Here is a 20,011-nt window from a genome sequence, read left to right on the forward strand (position 1 = left end):
GAGTTGAAATGCCAAGAGCCTTGGTATAGGCTTTAGGGTCCCTGAATGTCAGTCAACTGATTCCATCCTCCGGTGAGCTCTGGGCCCGAGAAGCCAGCATGGGGTAGATTTTGACATATAATATAGGCAAACCGTTAAAACCTCATTGTGCTCCACCCTCCCTCCCTGACATTTACCTTAGCTGCTAGAAAAAAGCCTTCTCTCTCCAAGTTGAAGGACATATTGGCAGGACATCATTCAACTTCGTTAACTTCGCACGGAGGTCCCTGCTCATGGGAGCTTTGGCCTGCTGGTCAACCTTCCTCATTCTCCTTGTTGTCTAGTTCTCAGCTGGCATGGCCGCCCCTTACTGGCCTTCGTTAGAATAGGCATGGCTGGCTCCTCCCTGGTCTTGCCCTTCTCTCTCCTTCCTCCTCATCTTGCCCCGAAGCCCTCCTCCCTCCTATTTTCTCTTCTTCTTCATCATCCTTTCCTTTGTAAGGGCTCCAGGAAAAGCTCATTGTTAGGTGGCCCACTATGATGACACCGCTGGGGCTATGATGTCAGTACTTGGGGGTGCCCAGATGAGGAGAGAGATAAGAGAGATGAATGAGGACGAAGTAGGGCTGCTCCATGGGGCAGGTTTGAGCCCAGCCCTGGATTCAGAGCAGAGCCTGGTCCACACTGGGGCGGATAGGAAGCTGGGAGCATAGCATCACCCAATTTTGTTTCACGGAATCGGATTTTGCCTTGCCGATTTCTGAGTTCACAACGGGCTAACGGGAGGGGACTTGCAAAAAAGCAGTCCTCCAACAAACTGAGGATATTCTGAAGGAGGAAAATAACTCACCCCTTTTTTACCAAGCGTGGAAAAATTTGGAGTTATCTAGTACATCTATGAAAAGAGATTTTTGTATTAGATACTGTTGCAGGGGGAAAAAAATCAATTCCCCAGAAATTTAAGGCTATGTAAGAACTCTTAAGTCATACGAAGCCTAACTCATGGGGGGAATTATGAATGGTGGCAAGATACAAGTGTTGAATTATTGTCTAATCAACTAAAGGTAGTTTTAAACTGGTGGTAAAATGTAAGGTTATTCCACAGTCAGAATGGAATCCTTCGAAATTAAGACATGACTTCCACGCAAGCATCAAAAGTCTTTGCTCAGATGGGGCCCTGAGAGCCCAAAGTTTTAAGATTAGAAGTGGGGTTCTCTGGGCGCCTGGGTGGCTCAGTCGGTTGAGTGTCCAGCCTCGGCTCTGGTCATGATCTCGAGGTCTGTGGGTTCGAGCCCCGCGTCAGGCTCTGGGCTGACAGCTCGGAGCCTGGAGTCCGCTTCGGATTCTGCCCTCCCGCACTCTGCCCCACTCTCACTCTGTCTCTCTGTCTCTCAAAATAAATAAACATAATTTTAAAAATTTTTAAAAAAAGAAGTGGGGTTCTCTGTTCTTACTACCAAATGTTACACATCAGTGTAGAAGGTGAAATTTGAAAATACCCATTCATGGACCACTGGCCACCTCATTCTTCAGGAAAATCCAGAGTGGGAGCCAGCCCTCTCAGTCTCCCAGACGTCTGCCTCTGAAACCTGCCTCTCCCTGCCCACGTCTTCTTTGGATGGTGCTTTTGAATCTTAATGGAAAAGGCACATTTGAAGGATGAGTTCTTACAAGGAAGAGAATTTTTTTCTTCCGCCTCCAGCTCTTGGTGCCTTGGATAGCTTTGTGGTTACCGCAGAGTCCTAAAAAGAATGTTCTAATGTCAAAAGGGTGGTAGGTTCTGGTAACCACCTGGGATTTGCACATCGCTTTTATTGACTTGTCCTTATGCCATGCAGCACCTTTTAGTGAATTGCGCAAACGTGGCAAGTTCAGCTGTCCTGGGTAAGAGAAAGCAGTGGAAAGCAGTGGTACATAAAATATTTACAAATCCTTTCAACTAAATACTAGTTTTCCTTTCTTTTTTTTTAACCATTGTATTTTATTTTACTAACCTTTTCTATAGTTTCTCCAGATCTTGTCAACTCTTCCTTAATGAAAATTTGGGGGCTAAAAAATATTCACTTGCTCCTGGAGTTGTGATTCTCATCTTCCAAAGTGTACTCCAGGGTGCAGTACTCTTCTGAGACCGGAAGGGGTGTTACCAAAGCCAGCATGTTCAACGGGCCATGCGATTCCAGCTCATGTAACGACCTGCCAGCCTCAGGAGAATAAGATCACGTAGCTCTGCGTTTTCCCAACCCCGTGACATTGGGCTGCACAGATACGTCTGTTGGCCTGAAACAAAGGAAATCCTTTTTTCTAGTCTTCTCTGCAGGTCAGACCGCACCCGCAAAGCCACATCCAGGGCTGGTCATCAGACCTGAGAACCATAGAGATGGCAGCATTGCCTGGTTGGGAGAGAACGATCCAGTGTGAAAGGGAGGGCTGGACCCCTCTCCGAGTGTAATAACCGAAGCTGTGGAACCTGCGGGAAGCCCTGTGTGAGGACACAGAGCAATGGAAGTCTAGTACCAAGGGCTGATAGGCAAGAACAAGCTTATGTTTGTCTGTAGATCCCAATGTGTGATGGCGGCGATAAGGACCTAGCGAGAGAGGTCAGACCCGGGCAATCTGTACTGGGCCTGCAGCCCAGGGGTTCCCAGCCGGACCCCTGATCGGAAAGGGCTTATGGAAGGTTTTCCAAACATGAGGCAGCAAAATGAACTGGAATCCCAACTGCTACTCCCAGCCCTGACTCAATGAATTAGCTCTCTCCTTCTTCCTGTCTTCCAGACGGAACTGCTCTGTCTTCTGCAGAAGCAGTGTGAGAATTCTAGGTCAGCAAAAGACACAGAAACACTGATTCAAAGGGAAACGTGTTCCCCTCTGTGTACTGCAGCATTAGCTACAAAAGTCAAATTAAAGAAGCAGCCCAAGCGATATACACAATGGAATATTACTCAGCCATTAAAAAAAAAAAAATCTTGCTGTTTGCAATGAGCCAAAAAGTAGAATGCTAAGTGAACTAGGTCAATCAGAGGAAGACAAATATATTATTTCATTCATATGTGGAATTTAAAACACAAAACAGGTGAACATATGGGAAGGGGGGAAAGAGAGGGAAACAAACCATAAGAGACTCTTAATGATAGAGAACAAACTGAGGGTTGCTGGAGGGAGCGGGGGTGGGGGGATGGGCTACATAAATGAGTGACGGGCACTAAGGAAAACACTTGTGATGAACGCTGGGTATTGTATGTAAGTGATGAATCACTAAATTCTACTCCTGGAACCAATACTGCACTGTATGTTAACTAACTAGAATTTAAACAAAAACTTTAAATACACACACACACACACACACACACACACACTGATCCCAAGAATAAGCTGATTTCAAAAGACAGTTTCAGATCTGTCCCTGAGCCAGATTCTACCTGTAGAATCCGGAACCCAGGTTCTATCTGTAAGGTAATCCAAGTCCCTACAGGGAAAGTGGCTACCCCCACTCTTCACACTGGATTTGACCCGCGCCTCAACCAAATGCTGTATTTCCCTCCCAGAACAGTGAGCATGTTTTTTGTGTGTTTTTTTTTTAATTTTTTAATGTTTATTTATTTTCTTGAGAGAGAAAGAGACAGAGCATGAACGGGGGAGGGTCAGAGAGAGAGGGAGACACAGAATCCGAAACGGGCTCCAGGCTCCGAGCTGTCGGCCCAGAGCCCGACGCGGGGCTCGAACCCACAGACCGCGAGATCATGACCTAAGCCGAAGTCGGACGCTCAACCGACTGAGCCGCCCAGGCGCCCCAGTGAGGATGTTTAAAAAAAAAAAAAAGAATCCCACAGGTTTTTCAGGAATCTAGGGTATCCTAGGTAGGGTGTGGCTCTGGGGAACCTGGATTCCAGTCTGTGCTCTGTCACTTATGAGACCCTGCACGTGTCACCTCAAGACCTCGGCCTCCATATTGGAAAGCGAGGAAATGGGCATAAAGGATCGTGAGCTCTGACCTGTCTGCAGGGTGACTCCGTGGGCCCAGACGTGCATCATCATCACTGCCCGCCCATCCCCCCAAACACACAGGTGTAACCGTGAATCCGGTGTCCGTGGCACCCCTGGGCATCTCTAACTATTTCAAAGGATGCTGAGATAGTTTCAAAAGAAGAAACTCATGTGAATTCACTTTAATTTTAAAACATATAACACACTGGGGCGCCTGGGTGGCTCAGTAGGTTAAGCGTCCGACTTTGGCTCGGGTCATGATCTCTGCCTCACGAGTTCGAGCCCCACGTCAGGCTCTGGGCCGACAGCTCGGAGCCTGGAGCCCGCTTCGGATTCTGTGTCTCCCTCTCTCTCTGCCCCTCCCCCGCTCACGTTCGGCCTCACTCTGTCTCTCAAAAATAAATAAATGTAAAAAAAAAATTTTGTAATTGTTTGAAAAATAGGTGACACATTACCAGATACTTTCTCCTCTCCCCCCGCCCCCACCTCGCCTGGGAATGCGTAAGTGAAGATCTGGGCGTCACTAACCTAATTAGAGGACGTTCTAAGCCCCGTAAGACCAAAAAATCCATTGGGAGCTTTTTGAATTTCAAATGGGAGGGATGGATGGAGGCCAGGAGCGAGGGTGGGCAGGCAAGGATGTATCCCTGTGCCAGTGCTGTTTAGTTCTATCACGTCCTGCTCTGTTCACGTTGAATCCACACAAGCGTGGTATTGCTCAGCCAATGCTCTGCTGGGCCACAGGGTCCTCGGGAGACCCAGAGACAGATGGATCAGCTAGAGAGCATCAGAATGAGGGCGCATCACCCTCACACACACGTACACACACACACACACACACACACACACACGTGAGTGCGCACACACGCTCCTCCAGAGCCAGCATCACACATCTGACCGCACGTCAAGTGTCACTGCTGCCCTGGCTCCCCTTTTCTACGTGCAGGCCAAGCTCAAGCCACACCGGATCATTTCCATTCCTTTATGCTTGCCCTGTTCCCTTCTACCGCAGGACCTTTGGACATGCTCTTCCCTCTACATGGAATCTTCTCACCTCTTCACCTGGTTACGCACTTATTCTTTAACCTAATTCAACCACCACTAACCTCCCTGACTATATCAGTTCCCCCTGCTAGACACTCTTACTGTTCTCTAAGTCTTTTATTTGAAGGATTTATCAGAGTTAGAATGTTCCATTTGTGTGTACGATTACTGTAAAATCCCTCTTCAGCAGATAGACTCTGTAGGAAGGAAAAGACCATTTCTGTGTAAGTATCTAGCACAGTGCCTGGCACACAATATCCGCTCCATAAATATTTTTTTAAGTTTTTTATTTAAATGCCAGTTACTTAACATACAACGTAATATTCGTTTCAGGCATACAATATAGTGATTCTTCAGTAGTATTTTTAAAGAAATGTTTAAATGTCATTTCATGGGTCATAATGCCTGGTTGCAAACACATATTCATCATAGTAAGAAGGATAAGGACCCAGCTATAATAAAAATATAATCATCCTAACAAAAAGAAATGAAGCGTGTATTAGTGTTAATGCCAACACCCTTATCAAGAACGAAGCAGGAGGGGAGTCCCCAAGAATGCACTCATTTATGCAACAAGCCATTTCTGAGTGCTTAGCATGTGATACACTGTGGGGATACACCATGAAGAGATGCCTCTGTTCTCAAAGAGACCAAGATCCAGAAGATAGACAGCGTCTCCAGCAAGGGAAAACAAGTACACAAAATTCAGAACAAGTTGCCCACTGGGGAGGGGAAAGGGATTGGTAAAAGGGAGGATTGTGAATACACGCTAAAATGAGACATTCGTACGAGGTTTCAACTCGCAAATGAAAAAGGGGCCTGGGGATATCTCTATACAATCGAAGAATTCACCGAACAGAAAATGACCATTCTCTAGAAGTTTCTAATGAATTGCACTATCGCTTCATCTGGTTGTGCTAGTACGGTGTCACTAATCCATGCGGGACAAACATTGCAGAGTGGGGTTGTAATGGTTCTTGCTAAAAAACAAAAACAAAAACAAACAACCAATTGGCTGCAAGAGACACCACAGCGCATTTCTAGATGGGAACGCAGTGACTGTCATGGGGCACCTGCTGGACAAGGAAGAAAAGGGGCCACCAGCCCAGGAGAACCTCAAACAGGTGCCCGAGCCAGAGCCACGTGGCCCCCGGGGACACAGCCAGCTCCCTGGCTCTTTATTCCAAAGGAACTCCAGCCATCGGTGCTCCCAGGCAACTTTCCTGTTCCATCCATGCTAACTAAAAACAGACAACCACAAATCACCAGGCATTTGAGGAAAAGCAGCAACATGAAATGATAAACAGGAGGGGGGAACTCCACCCCTGAAGAAATTTAAAGATGATGGAGGGTCAGGGCACCAGGGTGGCTCAGTCAGTTAAGCATCCAACTGTGGCTCAGGTCATGATCTCACGGTTCGTGGGTTCCAGCCCCACGTCGGGCTCTGTGCTGACGGCTCGGAGCCTAGAGCCTGCTTTGGATTCTGTGTCTCCCTCTCTCTGCCCCGCTCATGCTCTGTTTCTGTCTCTCTCTCTCTCAAAAATAAATGAATATTTTTTAAAAATTAAAAAAGAAAAAAGGAAGTCAGTGAAATGATGCATTCACCATTCTGTGAAACATTATTATCAGCCTCAAATTCTAATTCCCACCAAACCATCAAATGGGAAGCCGAATTTATTTTTTTGTTATTTTTTAAAATGTTTATTTTTTTATTTTTGAGAGAGAGAAAGAGCACGCACGAGGAGGAGAGGGGCAGAGAGAGAGCACGAGGGAGAGAAAGAATCCCGAGCAGGCCCCACCCTGCCAGCACAGAGCCGGATGCGGTGCTCGAACTCAGAAACCGTGAGATCACGAGCCAAGCCAAAATCAAGAGTCAGGACAAGTCAACCGACAGAGCCACCCAGGCACCCGGGAAACCACATTTAAAAAGAGTTCAAGACATGCAAGGATTCGAAGACTTGTCTTCTGTGTCCCTTTTCTGGGAGGCCGCATAAAAAACGACCTCCAGCTTTTGGTTATTTGCAAAGAATAAATTAAGAAAGAAGAAGACAAGAACCTGGGTGACAGCGGACCTCGTGAGGGCCTCCGAACATAACAGCTCTGATGCAGGATTTAAGAGCGAGCGGGAGAAAGGCCGTCTCCAGGCAAGAGATTCTAGGGAAAAGGGCACCTGCACAGAGAGCGAGTCTGGGAAGGCAGAGGCCATGCTAAGGGGACTCAGTGCAGGGAGTAAACGAAGAGAATTAGAAACGGCTCAACAAGAGAAACTTCTTTCGGACGCAGCTGGTGATAGTGCTTAGGAACCAAGTCTCTGCAGCCGGAAGGCATGGCTTCAGATCCTAACCCCGCCACTCACTAGCTGTGTGACCTTGGGCCAGTGGCTCAACATCTCTCACACGGAGACGATAACAGGACCAGCTCACGGGGCTACTGTGAGAAGCTAAACGAGTCAGTGTGGTCGAAATGCTTTTAGGAAAGAACCCATCACATAAAGTACCATATAAAGGTCTATTAAATAAAGAAGAAAACCAATGAACTACATGAAAATCGTGGTCATCCAAATAGAAAAAAACAGATCCCAATGACAGCGAGTTAATATTTTAAAGGCTGTTGAAAACAGCTTAAGATGTTGGAAATGTGTTAAAATGTTTAAAATACATGTATTTGGGGCGCCTGAGTGGCTCGGTCGGTCAAGCGTCCGACTTCGGCTCAGGTCACGATCTCACGGTCCGTGAGTTCGAGCCCCGCGTCGGGCTCTGTGCTGACCGCTCAGAGCCTGGAGCCTGTTTCCGATTCTGTGTCTCCCTCTCTCTCTGCCCCTCCCCTGCTCGTGCTCTGTCTCTCTCTGTCTCAAAAATAAATAAATGTTAAAAAAAAAAATTTTTTTAATACATTTATTTGTATGTGTATTTATATAAATGTAAAATTTAAATATGCATTAATTCTTAAATTTTAGTTAACAGACAGTGCAATGCTGGTTTCAGGAGTACAATTCAGTGACTCATCACTTGCCTGCAATACCCAGTGCTCATCCCAGCAAGTGCCCTCCTTAATGCCCATCACCCATGTAGACCCTCCCCCACCCACCTCCCTCCAGCACCCCTCAGTTCGTTGTCTATCGTTAACAGTCTCTTGCGGTTTGTTTCCCTCTCTTCTCTTCCCCCCCCCCCCGCCATATGTTCATCTGTTTTGTTTCTTAAATTCCACATATGAGTGAAATCTTGTTTTTGTCTTTCTCTGATTGACTTATGTCGCTTAGCATAATACATTCGAGCTCCCCGCCGTTGCAAATGGCAAGATTTCATTCTTTTCGATGGCTGAGTAATATTTAAGTACATATTAAACGCACCTTTTAAAGGGCACATCAAAGATATTGTTAAGGAAGTATGGGCTTAAAAATCATGAAAGCGATGGTTTCCAAGTGATAGAATCAAGTAAAAGCTTAAGGACAGTGTGTCGGGGCGGGGGACGGGGTGGGGGGGAGCAGAGAGTGGGAAGTACACATTTCTCCTCCTAATGAGGCAAAAGCATCCAGGGAAAACACACCTCCCCCAGGAAGAACACATCGGGGAAAAGAACCCCATATATGAGAAAGGCAGAGTCTGAGCACAGAACCAACTAAACCAGGGTGAGATTACACAAAAGCGGCAGAGCGTAAGAAACAAGAATGCCTTTGCGCCTGTTCCATGAGAATCAGCTAGATTCTCCTCCATCAGAGCGGAAGCCTCAGGATAACGTGGAGACAGGTAAACAGACCAGAGGTAGAACCAGGAGACCGTGACCCTCTACCGTGGCTGGTATTTGCTAGTTGATTTTCTAGAAACTGGGTACCCGCAGTGCTTTGATACAAGTTTTCAAAACTAAATTTAAATCTGGACAGAATCACTTCCCGCCCCGCCCCCCCCCCCAAATATGCTCCCTCCAAAACGACTGCATTTTAAATCCAGTCCTTTGACAACTTAAAGACAACTTTTCAAACCCAAAGCAGCAAGTCTCAAGTAACTGGGCCAGGGTAACCCAGGTTTCTGAGAAATGCTGCTCTTCTAAGAACTGTTGCAATCAAAGCACAGGATGGCCAAGGGGGAGGTATTTTCAAGTACATGCTGCTGGTCGTGAGCACAACAGGGAAGATGAGCCAGGCTTCACGTAACACACTGTTCCACCACATTCCCTCCCCTCCCGGAGCAAGATGGGTTTAGCAGCTTGGGCGAACCTTTCATTGCTCAACGGTCCCTCCAGAATTCAAGGCCTTTTGTCTTGAATGAACCTCTGTCGGGAAGGTGGGGGGAGGGGGGCCGGTGGAGGCAGCAGGTGCGTTGGTGAGGTTGTATTTCTTTGGGCTTCTGTTGCCCAGAGCTACGGTATTCAAACTGAGAACTAGACTTTGTGGGGAAGCTTTCCCGCAGACGTCAGATCCACGAAGAAGCAGGCAGAGGCTTCTCCGCCCTAATGAGCCACGCGTGACTCCGTTATGGCCCGTGTCACCAGGTGCTGTCCCTGTGTCATTCCGTATTCTGCTGCCTCTTCTACTGGTTGGTGAGCCCTCGAACCAAAAAAGACTGATCATGACACATTCATCACTGAATCCCTGGCACCTAGCACATTTGCACAGAGAGAGCCAGAGGGACAGGACGGGCACACAGAGCCCTCCCTTGGAGGCGCCAGCCGCACAGAGTGCCGTATCTCCAGTCCACACCTTGCCCCCGGCTCCAGACCAGACTTCTACCTTCTAGACACCTCCATTCAGACGGTCCGCAGGTCAATAATGAACTCCTCACGGGCCCCCACTGCTTCCAAGCCCACCCCATGACTAGCCTCTAAAGGGGCTGCAGATCTGACGGGGCATCACCTGCTTAAGGACCTTCCATGCCCCCCGCCCCCATTATCATTACCTGGGGGGTAACGTTCACGGTCCTCGGGAAAGCAGACGCGGCCCCCCGCCACTGGCACCCCTGCTTCCTCCTCTCCTCCATTTTCATCTGCCACCGCTCCCCTGGTCCTACCACATGCTCCGGGGTCCCCAGGCTCACCATGCTGCCGCCTCCCTCCACGCCTGGCTAACCGATGGCTCCTTCAAGACGCTACAGAAGACTCACTTTGCCTCGGAAGCATATTTCTGAATCGCGTCTAAGCTCTCCGCCCGCCCGCGCTGAGTCACAAACCCCTCTTCTCTTCCGCACGACGCCTTGCGGGCAACAGCAAGCACGTCGTGTCCGTGACCGAACGAAGCCCCCGTGTGCACCTTAGGTGCCGGAGCTCGGAGTAGGAAGCGAACGTGCCCGATGACGCCCGGACCCTGTGGCCGAGCCTCAGGTCCGAGGCCAGGACTTGAACTCCTAATCCAGCTCCCCTGCCTTAGATGGTCAAGACTCTGTCACTTCTCCCCCGAGACAGAAACTTCCTCCTTCTCATCTGCTCTCCCTTGTCTCCTATCTTGTTGGAATGGGGACTCGGCCCTGGGAGGCGGCCTCGGACTGCCTCACGACTGCCAGCCTGCCAGGAGGAGAGGCTCACTTACCAGGACTTCCTGCCTCTTCTCTCCACCATGGAGGATGGCTCCCCTCACTGCGGGCTCAACTGCCAGTAACTGCCCACTGGCCAGGATTCCTGGCCTCTGATTGGGCCCCGTCCCTGCCAGTCCCTTCAGAAACAGAACCGCTCCTCACAGAGTCCGTGGGGCAAGGCCTTCTTCATTCATTTAACTGAGGCCTGCGGGTTCACCCCCCGGGAGAATCTCTCACTCTGGCCAACACCGCATCCGGCCTCCTGAGCCCCCTTGCAAATCCTTCTGGTCCACATTCTGTTCCCGAGTCCCTCTCCAGACTGGTTGTTCTTGTTTTGTATGGCCAAGGCTTAGGACAGCCCACAGAGGGCCAAAGCCGTGTTCAGGCCTTACCACTTCTTCCCCGGATCATTCCAACAGCCTTTTCTTGAGCCTGGCCACCCCCAAACTTAGCCCCTCGAGTCTATCCTCCACAGGAAAAGATCTCTGGGGTATATAAGCAGGTCGTACGCTGTTGCTGCAGCTTAAGGTATATAGTTCCAGGGCACGGCGAGGGCACGATGAGGAAGGAACGGGAGGCGTCGGAGGGGACCACGAGATTTCCCTCCCCAGCAGCAAAGGCTCGGCGAGCCAGACCCATGAGGAGTCGAGAAGCTGGGCCTTCGGTCAGCTGAGCCTGCAGCCTCGGGAGATCCACAAGGAAGCATCCGTGGACAGAGTGGGAAGAAAAACACTAAATACAGTCACAGGGACAATCCAAAGGGCCCGGCCTAAGGCCTGGGGACCAGGCACAGGGCCGTGGGACCGAGGCAGGACGACAGAGGAGTCAGAGGATGCAGGAGGAAGATTCGGAACCTGCAGAAGGGGCTTAAGGGGCTTGGGGACAGCTGCAAGGGCTTTTATTAGATACACGTGACCACACCCACCACGAGGACCGTCCAACCGGCGGCCATGGGCACCAATATGACCTTTTCTATTGGCACTAGGGAGCCGTGGAATGCTTTTTAATCACAGAGGTGACAAAACCATTTCCGTGCCTGAGGGAGGAGGGATTCAGGGAGAAGAGGTTAGAAACCACCCAAAATGCTGTTAGCTCTGTCCCGGACATCTCAGTCGCTCCCAAGGAGCTGCGGGCCAGCAGAGCAAGCACGGGGGAGGGGCGGAGTGCTGGTCACGAGGCACGCATCCGTGCGCTGCGCCACCGTGTGTCAGAGTACCTTCTCTCATCTTTGAAACGCAAAAGCAAACTAGCCCATTCACAGCAACTTCACTCACATTAATGTTCGAAGACCACACGTTTCTGATCCATCCAGGGTCTTTCATCATTGGAATCTGAAAAAGAAACACGTGAGAGATCAATCACTGGAAACGTCCTGGAAAGGGACACTGCGACCGACGGCACAGCCTCGTGAATGCACGAAAACCCACTGGCCCATAAGCTTCAACGGGGCGAATTTTACGGTATGTATTTCTATCTCGAGAGAAAACAGCGGCGGTGAGGACGTGTTGAGTTCTCTCTGAGCGTGTTTGCGGAGACTGTGAGGTCTGGGTTACCTAGGGCGCATGACGAGGTCGTAAGTCTCTCTCCTCCCTCTCTCTGTGTTCACCTCTCCCCCTTCCCCAAGCACACGTGGGGCCATGTGGAGAAATGATGGGAGTCGGGGTCAGAAGGCACGCCATCAAGGGCTGCCTGCACACTTCCTTAGCTGTCGCTGCACAAGGCTTGTTTCCTCTTTTCTTTTTTTTAAATGCTTATTTATTTTTGAGAAAGAGAGAGCAGGGGGAGGGGCAGAGAGAGAGGGAGACACGGAATCCGAAGCAGGCTCCGGGCTCCGAGCTGTCAGCACAGGGCCCGACGTGGGGCTCGAACTCACGAACTGTGAGATCGTGACCTGGGCGGAAGTCGGACGCTTAACCGACGGAGCCCCCCAGGTGCCCCAAGGTTTGTTTTCCTATCTGTAAAATGGGCGTAACAGTAACCCCAGACCCAACGGGTGTGTTGTAAGCATTAACGGAGTGCATTCATTCGGGTGGAAGGGGACACGAACGAGCTGGGGAGACTGCCGGTGTGGCCCCCACCTAAGGAAGCAGGGCCTGCCCTGTCTCCTTTTCCTACAGGAGCCCCAGGGGGAGCCCCGAGGTCCGGCCCCCACACTAAGGGACGTGTCACGTTTACGTAGGCCTCAAATCACATTCAAGTGATACTCAAAAACATACACGTTCCAAGTTCAACTACGGCAGCCCGGAGTCAACAGCCTTTGAAGCCCTTTTGGCCTGTTTCCCTTGTCCTGTCACCCTCTCACCCTGTCACCCTACCTGCGACCCACTGGACGCATTTAGCTTTTCCAGTCCATGTTGCTGATCGGCTGATAGTTCGTGGTGTTTGTTACTTGATATCACTGTTTATCGGGTTTCTCTCGGGGGGTCATGTACTGAGGGAGGCAGTGGGAATGCAGAGGTGAATAAAAATGCAAACCTTGCCCTTGAGTCACTCGTAATCTAGCAGGGGGTGGCCCGGAAGACAGGTAGAAAATTTGTCATGGCTGAGGCCACCAGAACAGGCCCAGGGTCCCGTGGGAGCACAGGAGGGAGCCAACAGCTTTCCTGCAGGGAATGCGAAGAATCCCGTGCCATCCACAGAAGGTCTGAGCTGCTTCTGAAGGATAAGGGGGCTCTTGGAGAAGAGAGGAGGGAGAAAGGCCTTCCCAAGCAGGGAAGAGAGCAAGTTCGAAGAAACAAAGGCATCGTATGTTTAGTTGGGGGAGGCCCCCGTGATGGGAGAACAGTCACTGCAAGGAGACACGAGGGGCCCTCGATAGGTCCACGGTCAGGAGACGTGGGGACCGTGGGGCCATTTTCTCCTTTAGAGAAAAGCCCTCCTCGAACAAAATCCTTTGGGAGGCCATACGTAACCAGACAGAACGGGAACTGTTTCAGTCGTATCAGGGAAGGGGCCCAGAGTCCTTGTCTTGGCTGCAGAACCCTGAGGTTCCAGAGAACACAGTCTGAGAACAGTCGGTGGGCACAGTGGGAGCCCCAGGGAGTGGGAGGAGCAGACCTGTGTCTTACAGGATCATTCTGACGTCTGATATCGGAGGCAGAGGAGTGAATTTAAAGGCTATTCCAGGGGTGCCTGGGTGGCTCAGTCGGTCAAGCGTCCAACTCTTGGTTTCGGGTCAGGTCATGATCTCACGGTTTGTGGGTTCGAGCTCTGCGTCGGGCTCTGCACTGACAGGGTGGAGCCTGCTTGGGATTCTCTCTCCCCTTCTCTCTCTCTCTCTCTCTGTACCTCCCCGGTTTGTGCTGTCTCTGTCTCTCTCAAAATAAATAAACTTAAAAAAAATGTAAAGGCTCTTCCAGCAAAGGATGGTCAGGAGGTGAGCCAAGGAGAGGGCAGGGGGGTGCTGAAGAGGGAGGGGTGGCTGAGAGCCCCTCCTCACGGTGGGAGCGGTGAGTGATTTGGATTGGCTGGGTGGGCGAAGAGGGAGATTTCGAGGGCGACTGAAGTCCCTGGCCTGGGTGCCTAGGTAGATGATGGTATCATTAATAACTAAATGAGAAAAATCGGAAGGATACATTTGGGGAGGACTTTTCTAGTATCCTGGAACCACATCTGGAGTAAGAGGGATAGAGTTTCCTATGACAAGCCCTGGGAAAGGCGGCAGACGCGGGTTAAGGGATTCCCCCTCCCCTCTTCCTACCCCCGCCAAGTCTGGATCTTTGTTGGGAAAGTGGGGCACGAAGATGGGGTTCTTCATCTATACACTGCTTAATGTGGTCCTTAGTTCAGTCCCGATTTCTTTTTTTTTTTTTAATTTTTTTTTTTTAACGTTTATTTATTTTTGAGACAGAGAGAGACAGAGCATGAATGGGGGAGGGTCAGAGAGAGAGAATCTCTCACAGAATCACACAGAATCTGAAACAGGCTCCAGGCTCTGAGCAGTCAGCACAGAGCCCGACGCGGGGCTCGAACTCACATACCGCGAGATCGTGACCTGAGCCGAAGTCGGACGCTTCACCGACTGAGCCACCCAGGCGCCCCATCAGTCCCGATTTCAACAGAAACACTTCTGGGAATCCAGCTACTGGTCCCATTTCAGCTCCTGTGGAATATTACAGCATGCCTCTTCAAAGAATCATGCAACTTGGATACAGATGTTCTGGACCATCCAACTCAAATTCCTCCTGGAGCACGAGCACGCGCTGGGCACAATGGCTCCACTCACTTCAGATTCACGAGGCCGGCCTGGAAGGCCAAGAGCAGTTTAAATCCACAATGCTTGCATTTGATCCCGATTAAAGACCACGTTTCACATCGAATACCAAATACGTTCTACTGCCAGGGGAGCTTTGAACCTTCCACGCATCTGGTTTGATTTCAGAGATTAAACATAAGCACAAGAACAAACAATGGCGAACTCGTGTCTTTCAACCAGTAATTTCTCTCAAAATTAAGAAGAAAATAATCCCCTCCTCCCCCCCCAACCCACAACTGTTTGTCTGCTGCTTTGCAAAATTCTAACGCAGAATTGGAAGTCCAGCCTTCGGAGCCTGTGCGCCACACGGGGAACAGTCACGGTGGACCCCAGACACGAACTTGGGTTTGAACCTCCGTTCTCCCACTAGAGCTGTGTGGCCTTCGACGCAGAATTCCAGCCTCAGTATTCCCATCTGTGAAGAGAGGGAAACGCTGAAATGGTTTCCTCAGAGGCGACGTAAGAATGGCGAGATAATATGCCGTGTAAAACAAGAACGCACCACACGCGTATCCGCTGCTGCTCATGGGTGATGACCCTACAGTTCAGACTCATTGCCAGGAATAGATGAGCGTCTTCCCAACAGCTGGGTTGTTCTTCCCTTATTTATACTCTGAGCCGTATAACTGCTCGGGTCCTTCTGTAGGTAGGAGTTGCAGATTCACGTTTCTGTTCCACCCCTGCTGAGTAGGACCCCGTGAAATGCACGGTGGCACTCGCCTCATTCGTGGCTCTGTTTTCCATCTCTACATCTTTTTTTTGTCCTTTCAGTCCTCATTTAATTTATATGTAGGCAACTGCCGTGGACCGAATGGGTGTGTCCACGCCAAACTCAGATGTTGATGCCCTAATCCCCCGTTCTATGGTATTGGGGGTGGGGCCATTGGGGGCTGTTAAGGTCATTAGGGTAGAGACCTCACGAAGGGGGTAAGTGCCTTGTAAGGAGAGATAGGAGAGAGATGTCTCCCTGCCGTGCGAGGACACATCAGGAGGGTGGTTTTCTACAAGCCAAGAAGGGGTCTCCCAACAAAACCCCACCATGATGGCACCCAGATCTCGGACATCCAGCCTCCAGAGCTATGAGAAATGTGTGTCGTTTAAGCTCCCCAGTCTATGGTGTTTTTGTTAGAGCAGCTTGAGCTGGCTGACAGAGATCCTGTTATGTTTCCAACCATCTTCTGTCCATGGTCATACACAGTGAAGGATACAGAGGTGATGGACAGATAAATGGGTAGGCCAATGGATACAGAAAAATGGGAGACATGCTTGGGGAACAAACCCAGTCAATGTGCACAGATGAACAGACAGAAGATAGCCAGACCCTTCCCTTCTGTCTTTTCATTTTCTGCTGTGTTTTGCCTGCTCACCTGACCACACTGATCGGTACAGGCTAAGGACTGGTGCAGGTTGAAACAGAACCACAAAGACTGGTCCTAGCCTGGCCAGGGCCTCCGCCAGTTAGAAGTGGAGTCATATGGGGGGCGCCTGGGTGGCTCAGTCGGTGAAGCGTCCGACTTCGGCTCGGGTCGCGATCTCACAGTTTGTGGGTTCGAGACCCGCATCGGGCTCTGTGCTGACAGCTCGGAGCCTGGAGCCTGTTTCGGATTCCGTGTCTCCTTCTCTCTCTCTGCCCCTCCCCTCCCCCCAAAAATAAATAAACATTAAAAAATCATGCTATGAGAGTCAAGCGAGAGGCGTACTTGGAGGTGACCAGCACGTACCGTGTACCTGGGGACGTTGAATTTGAATCTCAGTTGCATATTGATGAAGATCAAGTTCCAGGCCACAGTCCCTTAGGTTCCTCATGGGTTCAAGGCTCTGTTACACCCCTTCCCCACCATTTGCTAGAGTTTACATGTATGAGCCCTGGGTCCAAATTCAAATTCAGTCCTGTGTGGCTCCAAAGGTCTTGCTTCAGTTTCGTGGATGGACAAACATTTGGACAGCAGGTTCCCACCAGCACAGAAGGGGGAAGGCGGGATCTCCAGGCAGAAACGCTTCCAGACTGCCAGGTGGAGAGGCCACAGCGATAGTCCAGGCGGTGCCCGTTTACAAAAGGGGTCCCCTAAAGTTCATTTGTGAACTTATCTCTCAGCAGAGAGTAACATTTTCACACAGAAACAGTTCTAGCCAAATGAGTTCACTTCTCCGGGGAAGGGGAGGGCAGAGGAATCCACATCAGAGCTGAACAAACAGCAGTCCTTCCGGCTGGGGTCGTAAGAGCACGGAGTTCCATTTATAAAGCCTCCTTCTGGGGGAAAATTCATTCCAACTCCAACCGAAGTTTCCAGGAAGACACAGGAACGGTCCAGGACACAATGGAAGGACCGTTGCTCTGGGGATCTAGCAATTCAGGCTCTAGCTCCGTTTCTCACGTGCAGAGGGAAATGGAGGAGGCTTGGGCAAAATACTTCCCTTCCTTGGGTCTCAATTTTTCCATCAGCCAAAAGATGGGAGTTGCGTCTTTTGGGTGACTCCTCGGCACTTTTTATCTCCAACATTCGGCAAGTCTAAATGTCCACGCCCTCCGACACCATGAGCCCAATGACAAAACCCCCTTTCTTTTCTGTCGCTATGACTTGAAGTAAAGGAAGAGGGTAAGGGACAGTTTGTTCTGGCTGGGGGCAAGTGGGGTGAAGCGGACGAGGCTGAAATCAGTCAAAGTCAGGCCCTAACCTGGGCCCCCCTGAGAGTTCCCCAGGCCCCCCCAGAAATGGAGAGAGCATCCGTAGTCCAGGGAATTAGATGTAAGCCCTGGCTATAATATTTAATAATGCTCGGTGTTGAGTAGATCACTTCATGTCTGAGAAATTCCTTTCCTTCAATTACGAAATGAGGTAAATAATCCTTCTTCCGCCTTTGAAGCTTGCAAGGGCAAAATGAGCGAGCGCTTCCAAAGTCCCAGCTCTCTGACCCACTGTCTGAGCTCATGGGATTACATTGGGCCCACTTGGATAATCCAGGCTGATCTCCCTATTTTAAGGTCCGTGATGAGTAACCTAAATTCCATATGCAACCTCACTTCTTTTTCTCCGCGTAATTAATAATACCCACAAGTTCCAAGGATTAGGATACCTTTGAGGGACCACTGTTGTGCCTGGCACAGCCTCCTGATGGGATCGCCCACATCCCCACGTGCCATCCTGCCGTTCAGTCCCCGTGCTGCAGCCGTGGTCATCTTTGTTGACAGGCTGGTCACGTCACTTGAAAATCATTCAAGGAAATATATGCAATGTTTACAATGTTTTAACCTCTTCCTTAACTTGGTGAACAAAGTTCCCACCCACCTGTCCAGTCTCCTCTCCCTCTTCTTGCTCCTTGTGATCTCTCTGACTCAGTCACCCTGGCCTTTTAACCCTTCCTATTCAGCCTACTTCCTCCAGCCACAGGGCCTTTGCACGTGCCGTTTCCTCTGCCTGAGACACGTCGGCTGATTAGCTACTACTCATTGCCAGACCAGACCACCGCCAAGCGTCACCTCCTCAGAGAGGCTGCCCCTGGCCTCCTCAACTGGATCACATCATAACTGCACCCCCTCACAATACCCTTATCGCTCCTTAATAGCACATAACACAGCTTGCAAGGCTATGTTTGTTTGCCGAATTGTTCAGCTAATGACAGTTTCCTCCATAAGGGACAGGGCCTATGGTTCTTATCGTTGTATCCCCAGCCGTGCCTGGCACATAGTAGATATTCAATAAATACGTACTGAATGGAAGAATAAAAGCATGATTTTTTCAATATACAGATGAGGACCCTGGAGCTCAGAAGGTCGAGGGACTTAGACGAGGTCACAGAGCTAGCGGTTGTGGGGGGGAGGTGCGAGCTGGGATGTGACCCAGGTTTGATTGACTTCAAAGTCATGGCATCACTCCGTCTGCATTTCAGCCTGTAGGGGTGGAAGGGGGCTATGCGTGCCCTGATTTGTGTGCACTTTTCCTAAGGGAAAGAGGAAGGTGATGTTGGTCCCCGTGGCTCTCTGGTGGCTTCATGTCTTAGGCCTTTGTCCGACCAACGCTGTGGCCTGTAACCACTAAGGGGAAGTTTTCGCCTGGCCCTGGCACGTCCTCCTGGTCACGTGTGTGAGAGCTGAGCTCGCGCAGGCCTCACCATTGACCGGCGGTGACCGCCCTGCCCCCGCGCCCTGCGGTCACCCAGCCATTTGTCACATAAGTGCACCTGTCCTGGAGGGGTGCTCAGCGCATGGGGTCCCAGGCAGTGGGAACCGCATGGGATACAGGCCCGCAATGGGAGTCGGGGTGTCGGACGACCCAAGGCTATGGGATCCCAGCTGTGTGACCATGAGCGTTTGCTCCCTTCCACTGGCCTCAGTATCCCCGTGTGTACCATGAGGGGGCTAGAGTGGACAGAATACGTCCCCTTCCTGCTCGGGCAGTCTGTGTTCTCCTGGGTATCCGTGGTATTCTCTGTGAGTCCACACTGAGCCCGCCCTGCACGGTGTCCTGGGGAAGGGACTTCACTTCCCGGATAGAAACCCCTCCCCACAGAGAAGTGAGCCCGGCACAGGCTCCTCCCCAAGCCCCGTCTTCCACTGCAGCCACTGGACAGACGGACGAGGGGGTCAGCACCCTGCCCGGCTCTGCCCAGGACACACGGCCCTCACCACTGCCACTGCTTCAGGCCCAGACGTGACCCCAGGACTGTGCTCAGCAAAGGAAGCTCGAGCCTCACATGGGGCATGTAGGCGGTGTGCATGCACACTCGTGTGCATTAGATGGCCTCGGGTTCTTTGCTGTGGCTCCCAGCGACAGGCCGAGTCCAACAGCCCTGCCCTACAATGCGCCTATTTATGAAAAGAAGCCGCACAGCCCGTAAACGTATGCACATGCGTGCATGTGTCGATACAAGGATAGAATAGGCTGGAAAACAAGAACACGGCCTCTAATCAGAGGGTTCTAATGGGGAAATTTGGTTTAATTTAATTGAAATTAACTTACTACAGGCAATCATTGAGCATCCAGTGTTTGCCAGGCACCATGCCAGGAGTTAGGAATCCAGAAAAACGGAAGAGTTGGTCCGGTGCTCTGGGAAGGGCCAGGAGCCCGGGGAAGACCCCAGGGAGGGTGAGGGTTAGACCCCAGGGTTCTCAGGGCAATGACTTCAGGCTGCTTGGGCGCTCGAAACCCTGGCCTCCAAGCCTGGAAGACTGGTTGTTCCGAGTCTACCAGTGGGCAGCCCGGAGCCACGCCATCCCCCAAGCAGCGCAGTGGGTCCCAAGGCCTCT

The 20,011-nt window shown here is 50.7% G+C and overlaps 1 protein-coding gene across 3 annotated transcripts in view; it reads right to left on the reverse strand.

Annotated features, from left to right (window-relative positions):
- Positions 1–20,011, reverse strand: part of LPIN1 (lipin 1) — a 129,292-nt gene that overhangs the window by 82,275 nt on the left and 27,006 nt on the right. For 2 of the 3 annotated variants that reach the window (XM_019451692.2, XM_019451709.2), the window contains exon 2: positions 11,786–11,842. In XM_019451692.2, the coding sequence (XP_019307237.2) occupies positions 11,786–11,842 (57 nt within the window). Of the gene's footprint in view, positions 1–176; positions 416–11,785; positions 11,843–20,011 lie in introns of those variants that run through there. The other variant, XM_019451706.2, reaches the window with a different exon arrangement.

The sequence above is a fragment of the Panthera pardus genome, unplaced genomic scaffold (assembly GCF_024362965.1).
Source record: "Panthera pardus isolate Hobbes unplaced genomic scaffold, ASM2436296v1 HiC_scaffold_26, whole genome shotgun sequence".
Classification (NCBI taxonomy): domain Eukaryota; kingdom Metazoa; phylum Chordata; class Mammalia; order Carnivora; family Felidae; genus Panthera; species Panthera pardus.